The sequence below is a fragment of the Schistocerca cancellata genome, unplaced genomic scaffold, assembly GCF_023864275.1.
Source record: "Schistocerca cancellata isolate TAMUIC-IGC-003103 unplaced genomic scaffold, iqSchCanc2.1 HiC_scaffold_782, whole genome shotgun sequence".
NCBI lineage: Eukaryota > Metazoa > Arthropoda > Insecta > Orthoptera > Acrididae > Schistocerca > Schistocerca cancellata.
This window is the reverse complement of record NW_026046793.1, coordinates 4,957,662-4,972,194: the sequence shown is the minus strand read 5'-3', so window position 1 is coordinate 4,972,194 and position 14,533 is coordinate 4,957,662. Positions and strand designations below refer to the sequence as shown.

The window sequence follows — 14,533 nt, the reverse complement described above, 5'->3', positions numbered from 1 at the left end:
AATGCTTGTGTTAATCAATTTGTGCTACTTGATAAAATTGAAAGAAACTAATACAGTGCTTATACAATCTTCGATGTGTTTAATCCATACTTCCAAACTATTTGTTACATAGCATGTAGCTACTATGATTGCTATCCAGTATTTGCCAACGGGAGTACTTAGTGACTTGCAACCAACTTTATCCTTAATTTCAAACCGTTACTCAATTTTTTTCTGACTTGCAGCCCTCACAAAATTACGAGACTAAAAAAGTTATCACATAGTACATTTTGCAGTTCATGCAGTTAAAATGTCACATCAGGGATGATGTTTAAATTTATTACTACTTTGCTGCTAACTCTATTACCAACACATTTAGCAGACAGTATTCACATTTGCTGCTGAATGTACCATAGAGGGAAGGGAGGGGGCAGACATGGACGAGGTGGAGGCGACAGATGGACGGAGAGGGGTGGGAGCATAATCGGTTGGGGGGGGGGGGGGGGGGTTGCATACACAGGCAGTGCCACATACTCAGATACTTACATATATGAAATCACAGTTGTGCATCGGTGCATTGCAAAGACCATTACTTTGTAGTAGTATATGAAGAAAGTAGTTTATTTTAATTTACATATTGCACAGATAAACGTGTAAAAACCTATAACTCAACCAGGTTCTTGCAAGTTAACAGAGCAACATAGCTTTTGTTAAGTATTAAAACAATATGATGTTATCTATAAATAAATTTGTAAATCCTAATTTTCAAATATGATTTCCCCACAACTTATTCCTTCATTTGCTTTCTTTCCACGAAAGCTGTTACACGATCCCAGTGAGCTGTATGCTGCAATATGTTCTTTCCATTCACAACCATATCTTCTGGAACACCTGTCTCAAATGGTTGTTGCCACCTAAAATATAGAAAGAAAGTGCTTTTTGTGTTGATTACCCACAGCAACAGACAGTGGATGTAAGTGATACAATCAGCAAAGAACTACAAGCACAGATTCACAGGACATCACTGGCAGAAAGAGACTTATGACACTGATATCCAGCTACACATGTAACAATAAGGACAAATAAGATCAGGCATTAACTCACATGTACATGAATTTTTTATTGGATAGTCCGTTCACTAGAAAGGGAATCACATATTTAATAAACTGATAACATTCATCTACTGTTTCAAACAGACTGTCAGTAGATTAACATGTCCATTAAGTCTAAACACTATCTAATTCCTATAACGAATAACAAGTACAAATACATAAGCACTTAAGATGGATACATATTCATGTTCGGTGAGGAAAATCGACCAAATTTCACAGTAATCAACTACAGTGGAGTCGCGAGAGGAGATCACTGACAGTTGCAACTGACTTGGTGCACCTGCTTTCCGCACGTACACAGTACCTCCATGTTGTCAGTGCTCTACAGACGACTATGCTCCGATCACAATTACTCAATAGTTGACGTCTGTCACTTGCTGCTACAGTTTTGCCACATCCGTTGCCGGCTACCGCTCTGTTACAGGCGGCACAGAAACACGGCAGGCTCGCTTCTCGAATGCTGTTATTGTGTAATGTAGAGCAATGTCTGAAGCGGTTGGCACGAGATAAGACAGCAATAGGAGATGATCTGTCCACAGCCGATTTTAAGTGACACACGACTTAATTGCGCCAGAAGGATCATTGTACAGCCCTGAATTTAAACTTGTGTCCTAAACTAAACAAAACCTAATGATTTGCAATGTAGCCAACAAAGTGGCAGTCAACAATCTACAGCAGAAGTAAAAAATCACAATCACTTTTTTCACGGCTATTAGAGTTAACCTCTACAAGCAAACTCTGAGACCGAAAAACTTCAGTTGCAGTGCTAAAAGCAAATTGTAAGTTCTCTCTCTGACTGATTATCTGAAACCATCCTCTCACTGCCTACACCAGCTGCCGTATTACCAACCATTGAGCAGTCCTGTTTGGCACTCAGTTGCAGCTATAGACAGCACAAGCAGATTTCAATGAAAAGGGAATGATAGGAAGAAAAACAAGTGCAAATAGATGAAAATTCTGCTTCATGCAATGTCATGCGAAGCTTGTCTAAGCTAAGCTCGTCTCTAGGATTATAAAAACTGTATACGTAACGCTGAATTGCGCCTCGTGTATCAGGTATACTGAAATACAAAATAAGAGGGCCAGACTCAGGATTCGGGATCTGAAAACATCGTCAAGAAAGAAAGCCAGACAAGCACTTGGAAATGAACCAATTGCTGTGGCAGTTTGGCAACAGTGAATGTGTGTGACATTGAGCACTCCGATTTCAGGAAAGCAGATACAAAGCCAGAAGTGTCAACTAACAGATAATTTCAATCCTACTGTAGTTTCCACCAGTAGTTCCCATGGAAAGCTGGCAACAGTCCTCCCAGCAATCATCTGTTGCCAGCCACTCAATGCCTGTTGTGTGTGGTGAGCAGCACTATCTCCTTTCATATTGTCCATGTTCCATCCTGGGTTTTCTATCCTTTGAAAATTTGCTCTGACTGAGCTATTTTGCACAGATGAATTTGTATCCTGCATCAAACTGTAAGGAATCTAGCTATTACTTATACATCTATCCAAATGATTTGAAGGTTTCTCTCTAAATTACAATCTATCTATCATACATATAAAACGCAATGTCGTGAATGACTCATCACACCCAAACCAAACTGCCAAAGACAGGATCTTTAAATCTGGAGAGACTGTCGATATTGTACTGAAGGCATTGTTTAGGAAGGGATTTTTGAAATCCCACGCATAATAGAAGGAAAGCTTTTTGAAAATATTAGCTATTAAGTCGATTTCGAAGATAGCTCTAAAGAACTGAAGTTTCTTTGAAGCTACAGCTATGAAAATTGGTATTTGTTTTCTTGGTTATAGACATTTTTTTAAAAAAAATCTGCGTTACAGTGTTTTTGGAAATTACAATGCTAATGTGGTGAAACGGAGAATGAGATTTTTTATGCAAATATTTCATTATGAAGATATTTTAAAGCTAAATCTCAAAACTGCAATTTGGCTTCTCAGTTAGAAATAAAAAAAATAGCTGTTACACTGTTGCTGAAAATTGAACTCCTTAGGGGATGACACGAAAGATAAAAGTGTGTAAGAAAATATTTTCTTTTATTAAAAAACATTTTCATGTTAAAAATCTGAAAATTGGTATTTCACTTATCAGTTACATATAAAAAATGTGTTTTAGGGATGAACATTTCTATGGAAATGTCTCCACAAGAATGCAAAAGGCATGATTAACGCCCATCTTTGACTTCAGCTAAAAGAATCACTTTTTGGTAAGAAGTACATTTGGGAAAGACCATGCTTCTATGGCATTAATTAGCATGAAAAGTTTAGAAGTTAGTGCAATTTGTGAACAACATAAAAATTCAGTTTTAAAAAATCTGTGCAGAGCACACAGTCTGAGTGAGTGAAGCGGCAGATGCTAAGCTGGTAATCAATAAAACTAACTTTTACATGTAAATTATCTTTTCTGCAGAAGTTAGAATGGGTTAGACTTGTGAATAACTTAATCATGGGACTTTAAATTTAGATGCTTTATTACCAATATGAAAAAATGGCAAAAAATTTTATCCACCGAGTTTTTCCTAAATACCCAGGTTTTTCTCAACCATGTAGAAGATGCCACCAGTGTGGAGCTGGAAAGAAAGAAAAAGAGAGAGAGAGAGAGAGAGAGAGAGAGAGAGAGAGAGAGAGAGAGAGAGAGAGAGAGAGAGAGAGAGAGTTATGGAATTATTAGGTTAAATGGTAACCTAACAGGAAGCAAACCATAGAAGATGGTTTAAAAACCACTGAGAACAAACATGTGGGCCGGGACTGTTTAATATTAATCACATTATAAGGCTGCTGCACAACCATGCCACAATGGTTTGGAATAAATTTAGTAGAATGACAATATCAATTGGGAATTCTATCTGCTGTAGAGAAGGAATGCAAAGTTTGTAAATGTCTCGGAAAGCACTAGCACATGTTCACACAAGTAGGACCATCTAACCAGAGCTTCATAAAAGATGCATGTGAAACATGTCCTGTTACCTTTAGTTGCTACTTGCTGAGAATTTCCTCACTCATTGACAGCATTTGGGAGATTCAAATGCATTATTAGCAAGTTTCTTCTTCTGAGTGTATTGTACCAGAGTTCTTGAGAATTTTATTTTCTTACAAATAAGTGTGCATATTGTGAGTCAGAATAGCAAAATATGAGTAGAATGTGCTGTGTATCAGACAAATATTTGGAATATGGGTTCAGGGTGAAAGTGAGGTAAGTTGTGCATCCAGACCATACCTGAATAACAACTGAGAACTATAAACAGTGCAGATCCAGGTAAGGGTACACGTAATTCCAACAGAACAATACCTGTAATGGTAATAGTTTGCTACCTATGCCACTTTTGCTGAGACTATTTTAACAAACGATACTGGAAATAATGTGTTTTGGACAGATCTTTAATGTGGGATACCAATCTGCACATTTCATTATACAAAAGCACGAGTAAAAAAAAAGGCACATTATCTTCGCATACATTTCAATTCAAATTCGGCACTTAGTTTGCTTCTGTCAGTCAAACACAGCACACGACATGTGATTAAAAGTAACACCACTATTTTATCACACATATAGATTGAATACATGCAATGAGCATTAAATGTGTAATTCAGGATCAAAAACTGCAAAACCTTTAAGATTGCAGCAGAGTTAACATACACTGCAAAAGATCTCTTTGAAACATTTTCCGCACAGTCTACTGCAATAAAGTGTTGAGAAATGTGCTACCTATAGATCTCATCTTGCAGTTGGGTCTTTGTATCAGTAGTTAGGAAAGCAGACACAGTCTAACTCATTTAGGGAACCCTGGAACCAAAATTACAAATGGTAAACGTCCCAAACCTTCCCTGGTGTGGCAACCGTAAGCAGCATCTGAGCTCTACTGGACAGTTTAATGATTATGTGTGTGTTCTCTTCCTGTAGTCTTGGAAACTGTCATACTATACATTGGTTATAGAATACGAGTCATGTTGTAAGAATATACTCCAATCACAAGTAAATGAGATGAACAGTGAGAGTACTCAAGATGCCACATATACCTCTCATAGAAATGAAAACAACGAACTGGTGAACAAAGGAATTCGAATCCAAACTTCCAAAACAAAACGCAAGAGTAATAACGTGTGATACTTGTGTAGAACAAATAGGATGTACGTACTCCTGGAGGTCCCTTCCTCACACCTTGCTGTTTCAAATTGACATTACACCATGACACTGCAATAAATACTTCTAAATATGTATGTTACAGTTTTTATATCCTGTAACATAGTAGTCAGTCAGTCCACGAAGATATGAATTTTGTTCTTTCAATTATTTAAATCAAGATTATACACTGGACATCAATTGAAATATAGAAACATACATTTGCTGGAACTCACCATACAGCAATGAGGTCTCTTAATGATTGAACCAGTTGATCATTATTAGACAGTAAAGCATCCATATGTTGATTCCACTCACAGGTATTTGAGAATTTGTTGGAACTTTCAGATTCACGTGTTTCATCTGAGTGCATGCCAATGAGATGCTCTAAACGAGGATCGTCTGAAAATTATTTTTGTTTCATAAGCCATATCAAAGTTTCATCATCCTAATGATTTTACAGGTGTCACTTTGTTCTATTTTATTAAAAATGCAGCATTTTGCAGAAATTAATTCAGCCAGACCATCGTGAACACAGTTCTTACAAAGTTCTGGCACATAAATCTAAAGACCAATCATTATTTGCAATGTTTTTCCAAGTTACCATTTCTTACCTGCGAGGATAGACATTTCAGGTAAACTTAGTGTCACATGTCTTGCCATCCTCTTTTGCGCCACAAGATCCAGTATATAGAACAAGTCATTATATGCTGTACCAAAGTCCAATGTCTCTTGTAAAGTAGAATCTCTGTTCATCAGTGATACCATGGTTTCATGCAACTGCAATCAAATAAAGATTGGGGGCACAATTAGGATATTGCAGTTCTGTCATTAACACCTCAAATAATAATAATAATAATAATAATAATAATAATAATAATAATAATAATAATAATAATAGAGGTGTTTTGCAGGATATGCTTCCTGCAACCACCCTAGAATGAAAACAAAGAGAGGATGAGATGGTCAGATGAAGTTAACCGACACCTCATGTTCTGTTATTACCAAGCAACAAACCTAGGAACCAACACAACTGGATACAGATCACAAGTATACACAACATTTATTACCAGATACCCAGAATTAAAATTTTTAACAGAACAACGACTAGCTGATCAGATCCATGTAATAATAAAAAATAACAGGATACCCCAGTCAGAATTAGAAAACATCAAACAACAAGTACAACAAATACTGGAACAAAATAATGTGCAATCAGAAGAAGAAGAAAATACAGTAATGGACTCAAACATCCCAGAGCAAACAAAGGACAACACGCATCAATTTTAAACAATCAGAGGAAAACTAAATCTTCAGACAGCCACCAGAACAAGCACAAATAGAACATGAAGTGACACACATGTTAGATATAGAAGATAAATTTCAGCTGACATATATAGAACACAAAGACACAAATACAGACATTAGACCATTCTTGCATAGACCGCCAAATAACCCACAAGTCGAAACAACAATAAAAACTACCAACGCAATCATACACAACAAAATAAATGAAAACACAACTATGGAAGAGTTACAACTACTGGTTTATATAGGAGCACTCACAACACTAAATATACACACTAGGCAGAGATCAGAACCAACCAACACACAGAAGAAACCCACAAAACCAGCTTGGCAACACAGGCTACAGATCAGAATAGAGAAACTGAGAAAAGACATCGGACAGCTAACACAATTTATAAAAAATGAAATGTCAGAAAAAAAACGAAAAAGGTTAGGTAAAATCTCACAACAAGAAGCGATAGAGCAATTAAATGAAAAGAAGCAGAAATTACAAGCATTGGCCAAACGACTCAGAAGATACAAAAAATGTGAAAATAGAAGGAAACAAAACCAAACATTCAACACAAACCAAAAGAAATTTTACCAGACAATAGATAACACACACATTAAAATAGACAATCCACCAAACATAACAGACATGGAACACTTCTGGAGCAACATATGGTCAAACCTGGTACAACATAACAGGCATGCACGGTGGATACAAGCAGAAACAGACACATACAAGACGATACCACAAATGCCTGAAGTGATAATTTTGCAACATGAAGTCACCCAAGCAATTAATTCTACTCACAATTGGAAAGCCCCTGGAAAAGATAAAATAGCAAATTTCTGGCTAAAGTAGTTCACCTCAACACATTCACAACTAACTAAATTATTTAACAGTTACATTGCAGACCCATACACATTCCCTGATACACTTACACATGGAATAACTTATCTTCAACCTAAAGATCAAGCAGACACAGCAAACCCAGCTAAATATCGCCCCATAACATGCCTACCAACAATATACAAAATATTAACTTCAGTCATTACACAGAAATTAATGACACATACAACACAGAACAAAATTATAAATGAAGAACAAAAAGGCTGTTGCAAAGGAGCTCGAGGATGTAAAGAGCAACTGATAATAGATGCAGAGGTGACATATCAAGCTAAAACTAAACAAAGGTCACTACACTACACATACATTGATTACCAAAAAGCTTTTGATAGTGTACCCCATTCATGGTTACTACAAATATTGGAAATATACAAAGTAGATCCTAAATTGATACAGTTCCTAAACATAGAAATGAAAAATTGGAAAACTATACTTAATATCCAAACAAATTCAAATAATATCACATCACAGCCAATACAGATTAAGTGTGGAATATACCAAGGAGACTCATTAAGTCCTTTCTGGTTCTGCCTTGCTCTGAACCCACTATCCAACATGCTAAATAATACAAATTATGGATACAATGTTACTGGAACATACCTGCACAAAATCACACATTTGCTATACATGGATGATCTAAAACTACTGGCAGCAACCAATCAACAACTCAACCAATTACTAAAGGTAACAGAAGTATTCAGCAATGATATATAAATATGGCTTTTGGAACAGACAAATGTAAGAAAAATAGCATTGTCAAGGGAAAACACACTAAACAAGAAGATTACATATTGGAGAACCACAGCGACTGCATAGAAGCAATGGAAAAAACAGATGCCTATAAATATCTAGGATACACACAAAAAATAGGAATAGATAATACAAATATTAAAGAAGAACTAAAAGAAAAATATAGACAGAGACTAACAAAAATACTGAAAACAGAATTGACAGCAAGAAACAAGACAAAAGCTATAAATACTTATGCTATACGAATATTGACTTACTCATTTGGAGTAGTGAAATGGAGTAACACAGACCTAGAAGCACTCAATACACTTACACCATCACAATGCCACAAATATAGAATACATCACATACATTCAGCAACTGAAAGATTCACATTAAGCAGAAAGGAAGGAGGAAGGGGATTTATCGACATAAAAAAACCTACATTATGGACATGTAGACAATTTAAGAAAATTCTTTCTAGAACGAGCAGAAACTAGCAAAATACACAAAGCAATCACTCATATAAATACATTGGCTACACCACTGCAATTTCATAACCACTTCTACAATCCTTTAGATCACATAACATCAACAGATACAAAAAAAGTAAATTGGAGAAAGAAAACACTACATGGCACAGCCATACATCGATCAAGACGCATCCAACACATGGCTAAGAAAAGGCAATATATACAGTGAGATGGAAGGATTCATGACTGCAATACAGGATCAAATAATAAACACCAGATATTACAGCAAGCATATTATTAAAGATCCCAATACCACAACAGATAAATGCAGACTTTGCAAACAACAAATAGAAACAGTAGATCACATCACAAGCGGATGTACAATACTAGCAGATACAGAATACCGCAGAAGACATGACAATGTAGCAAAAATAATACATCAACAGCTTGCCTTACAACATAAACTTATAAAACAACACGTTCCCACATACAAGTATGTACCACAAAATGTACTGGAGAATGATGAATACAAATTATACTGGAACAGAACCATTATAACAGATAAAACAACACCACATAACAAACCTGACATCATACTCACCAATAAAAAGAAGAAATTAACACAACTAATTGAAATATCCATACCCAACACAACAAATATACAGAAGAAAACAGGAGAAAAAATTGAAAAATACATCCAACTGGCTGAGGAAGTCAAGGGCATGTGGCATCAGGATAAAGTTGACATTATACCAATTATACTATCAACTACAGGAGTCATACCACACAATATCCACCAGTACATCAATGCAATACAGCTACATCCAAACTTGTATATACAATTACAGAAATCCGTAATTATTGATACATGTTCAATTACCCGAAAGTTCCTAAATGCAATATATCGTACAGTTAAAAGGAAGTGACGCTTGATCAAGGTCCGCGTCACTTTCCATTTTTAACCAGACTTAACGTCTGAGAAAGTAAAGAAATAATAATAATAAATAATAATAATAAATAATAATAATAATAATAATAATAAATAATAATAATAATAATAAATAATAATAATAATAATAAATAATAATAATAATAATAATAATAATAGCTCCTGTATAAAAAAAAGAATTAAAAAATGCAGCCTCGATTCTAAGAGAGATGAAATCATTTATTACAGAAAATCTATTTCATTCACTACAGGACCCTCTTCAGTGCAAATATTAGTTTTAAAATTTGTGCAATAAAAGCACATATTATAACTTCAACATGACCTCAACACACAAACGTTGGATGAGGAGGATGTTGATGATTGGTTTGTGGGCTGATTAACCGCACGGTTATCAGTGCCTGTACAGTGTCCCAATCTTTACACAGTCAAATTTTAGCCATGTTCACAAATAATGATGATGTTGAAATGATGGCGCAAAACAAACACCCAGTCCCTGGGCAGATAAAATGCCCGAACCAGCCGGGAATCGAACCCGGGACTCTGTGATCCAGACGCAGCAACGCTAGCCATTAGACCACAAGCTGCGGACGGCCATGTTGAAGTTGTTAGTATGTGCTTTTATTACACGAGTCTTCAATACTTATTTTTGTACTGAAAATGGCCATGCGGTGACAAATCAATTTGCTGTAATAAATTATTTCAAATCTCTTACAACTGAGGCTGCCATTTTTCTTCTTTACAGCACTAATACTGTGGTAGTTGAGAACATGGTTTCCAGAGGAATCCAACCTCAATAAAATAATTTACAACTACAGAAACTAACTTACAAAAATGAATTTTAAAGGGAAAAAAACATTTTCTCAGCTTCCGGAATGTGTTCGACACAATTTCATACCTTTGACAACAAAACAGGAGCATATGGAATATTGGACAAGCTGAGGGATTGGACTGAAGATTTTCTAGGTAACAGAAAACAACATGTCATTTTCAATAGAGAGAAACCTTCAGATGTACAATACATAAATGTCCTAATGTTGAAAGTACCATGAAGATTTTCATGGAAAATACTGTTGTGTACAGAGATGTTGCAACACTAGGAAATTGAATCGAAATCCAACACAATCTGCAAATGATCAATGCTTGGTGCAGGGATTGGCAGGTGACCCTCAACGTAAAACAAATTTAATGAATTGCAAATAAATAGGCACGAAGACCCACTGCTATATGGCTGAACAACTGCAGAACACTCACTGGATGCAATCACTCCCATAAAACATCTAGGAATGTACGTATGGAGCAGTTTAAAGTGGAATGAACACATGAAACTTATTGCTGCGGCTGACACCAAACAGACTCATTGGAAGATCCTGTGGAGATGGAGGCAACCCACAACGCAGGCAGCTTACAAAACCCTTGTTCAACCAATACTTTATGAACCTCATCAGGCTGGTTTCTGTATCAGACAGGAAAGACACAAGAACAAGGGCATTCAAAGAAGAGCAGCACATTTCGTTAAAGGTTCATTTAGTAAGAGAGTGAAGATGATGCTCAGCTAATCCCAGAGCGACGCTGCAAGAGAAGCATTCTGCACCACTGTGCTCTTTACTGTCAAAACTTCCAAGAGCGTACATTCCTAGAATATCTATATGAAGATAGTAATTGTACTTGAGAGAACAGATACCATTGATGACTGTGCAGCTTCTCTAGAATGAATGATACTTGAAACCTTCAGCTGCCTACAGGTGTTGATATACCTCGATGGGGACAGCTGAAAATGTGCCCCCCGACCGGGACTCGAACCCGGGATCTCCTGCTTACATGGCGCGCACACACACACACACACACACACACACACACACACACACACACACACACACACACACACACACACACACACACACATTTTCAGCTGTCCCCATCGAGGTATATCAACAACACCTGTCAGCAGATAAGGGTTTTAATTAATTATCATTTATTCTAGAGAAGCTGCACGGTGATCAATGGTATCTGTTCTTTCGAGAACAATTACTATCTTCATATATATAGTTAAAGGCTATCCAGCCATTGACGTTCGTCTGTGCAAATGCGCACAGGTTGCCTGAACTCTTATGGGAATAGACAACTTGGTGTGCGCGAGTAATGAGTGGAAGGGCAAATATCTATTAGGTACATTACGTATATAGACGGTGGACAGTTGGGAATGTGGGTCTCACGGGAAGCGTGCAAGGGATAAGTCCCTGCAGTCGCACTATTCGTCTGTACCCTCGGTGGCTCAGACGGATAGAGCGTCTGCCATGTAAGCAGGAGATCCTGGGTTCAAGTCCCGGTCGGGGAACACATTTTCAGCTGTCCCCATCGACGTATATCAACAACACATGTCGGGAGCTGAGGGTTTCAATTAATTATCATTCCTAGAAGAGTTACTAGTATATTGCTTCCTACAACATGTACAGGGTGTACATATAGTCCGGGAACACAATTATTTATTGCACAAGAACCAAACATTGGACATGGACAGATATTATACATGTCATTTTGAAGAGAAACCCTGAAAGTTTTTTTTTTTATGTATACCACCACAGCGTAGTTTGGTAAGTTGCTGATAATCAGTGCTAGTTGCAAATGTAGCGCGTTCAGGTGCAGAGCAAGCTTTCTGTGTGTTGGAATTCGAGAAAAACAAGTGTGCTACAGCTGTTCAATGATTGTTTAGAACCGAGTATGGCAAGAAGCCACCAACATGGAAGGCCATTTACCACTGGCACAACAAATTTGTTACGACGGGTTTCTTGTGCCCGACAGAGAGAGGCAGATGTCCCAGTGCAAGTGAAGTGAATGTGGAGCACGTACGAGAGACATTTGTAAAGACTCCAAAGGAATCTGCTCCAATGACAGTGTGGAAAGTCCTGTGACAGAAGCTGTCCATGAAACCATTCAAATTGGAGCTAGTGCAGAAGCTCAATGACGACAAAGACAAGTGTTTTGAGTTTTGTTTGCAGTTGCAACAATTGAATGAGGATGGGGATGGAATTGTTGATCGCTTAATTTTTAGTGATGAAGCCACTTTTCACACTAATGGGAAAGTGAACAGGCATAATTGTTGAATATGGGGTTCAAAGCATCCACATGAATGCATTGAATTTGAGCACGATTCCCCAAAGGTAAATGTTCTTTGTGCTGTGTCGCGTCAAAAACTGTACAGGCCACATTGTTCTTTGCCGAGAGTACTGTCACTGGATATTCCTACTTGGACATGTTGGGGCAATGGCTGATGCCTCAAATGCAATCAGACTCTCCGTTCATCTTTCAGCAGGATGGGGCTCCACCCCGTTTTCATCGCGAAGTTCATCGGTACCTGAACACGGAGCTGCCGCATCGATAGATCGTCCTTGCTACAAAAGGGGACAGCTGTTTCATGAAAGGGCCTTCCCGATCACCAGATCTCACTCCATGTGACTTTTTACTGTGGGGACACATTATAGATCTGGTGTATGTACCGCCCTAGCATGTGATGTAGCAGAGCTCTGGGAGAGAATACGGGAAGCGACTGCCGCAGTCGACGATAATTTAAAGTATTCTTGAACTTTATGTACACACTATTTCGCGAAAAGACCATGGAGGGAAAATTAGAGATACCCCAGACCTCACATGAAAGCTTATCAGCAATCTTTCTTCCCACGAGTCATTTGTGAATGGAATGGGGAAGAGTGTGGGGGTGCGACATTGATACATAACGTACCATCCACCCTCACCTGACTTTGCTTTGTGGAGTATAGATGTAGGGAATGGTGATAACCAGCTGACTGCACTTACTTCCATGATCTCATACATTACTGAAATAATTTCAACACAATTTAACCATTGTATCATAACGGAAGCGCATGATCCCTCCTCCATTCTAATATTTTTATTGAACAAATTTTCACATGTCTTCATGTAGCTTAGTCTACCAACAACAAGTAAGGCACTCCTTCCTTTCTTTGGTGTACGAGGGTGGTTTGAAAAGTTCTCGGAATCACCACAAGAGGTCAGCACCAGCACAACGAGTGTTTCACGTGATATTCATTGGACTGTTGTCTGTAAACAGGTGTCATGCTCTCGGAAGAGAGCTGTGGCTGTGACTTGGCTCTGTTGCTCCCACGTAGTGATTTGCAAAGATGGGGGGAAAAAGGAAGAAAAAAAAATGAAAATTCAAGATTCGAGCAGAGATTAAGAACTTTGTAAAGAAATGTATGAAAGCAAAGGACATTCATGCCGATTTCCAGAATACACTAGGGGACGATGCATCTTCATATACAACTGTTGCCAAGTGGGTGAACGAATTTACATTTGGTCGAGAGATCTTAGATGATTCGCACAGTGGCCGGCCAAGACGTGTCACTACTCCAGAAATCATTGCATAAGTGCATAAAATGGTTGTGGAGTATCGCCCATTGAAAGTGCGTGAAATTGCTCACACTTGCCAGATATCATCTGAAAAGGTATATCGCATTTAAACTGAAGAATTAGAAATGAAAATATTATCTGCAAGATGGGTGCTGCGACTCTTGACATGTACCCCCACACGTGCCAGCGGCATGGCAAAATTACACGAACTAAGGTATAAATTCTTGTCACACCTACTTTATTCACCTGATATGGCTCTGACAGACTTCCATCTCTTCCCAAAACTAAAAATTTTTCTTGGTGGACGCAGATTCACTTCAAATGAGGAATTGATAGCTGGAATTAACAATTCTTTTGCAAGTCTGGAGGAAACTCATTTTCGAGATGGGATCAAGGCACTGGAACATTGTTGGACCAAGTGCATTAGTCTACAAGGAGACTACATTGAAAAATGAAAAAATGTTTCAGTGATGTAAGTACTTTTTTTTCTATTCCATTCTGAGAACTTTTCAAACCATCCTCATATCTTAATTAAATTTCCAGCTTCTTATAAAATGCCAAGGTGTTCCTTCCACT

The 14,533-nt window shown here is 37.6% G+C and overlaps 1 protein-coding gene across 1 annotated transcript in view; it reads right to left on the bottom strand.

Moving 5' to 3' along the window:
• Nucleotides 1-625: 625 nt before the first annotated feature.
• The window catches only part of LOC126143130 (disks large homolog 5-like), a 337,648-nt gene continuing 323,740 nt past the window's right edge, over nucleotides 626-14,533 (bottom strand). Inside the window, exons 8-10 of the mRNA XM_049915340.1 lie at nucleotides 5,838-6,003; nucleotides 5,460-5,625; nucleotides 626-893 (exon numbers count right to left, since the gene is read on the bottom strand). Of these exons, the coding sequence (XP_049771297.1) occupies nucleotides 767-893; nucleotides 5,460-5,625; nucleotides 5,838-6,003 (459 nt within the window). The 3' untranslated portion in view covers nucleotides 626-766. The remainder of the gene's footprint in view (nucleotides 894-5,459; nucleotides 5,626-5,837; nucleotides 6,004-14,533) is intronic.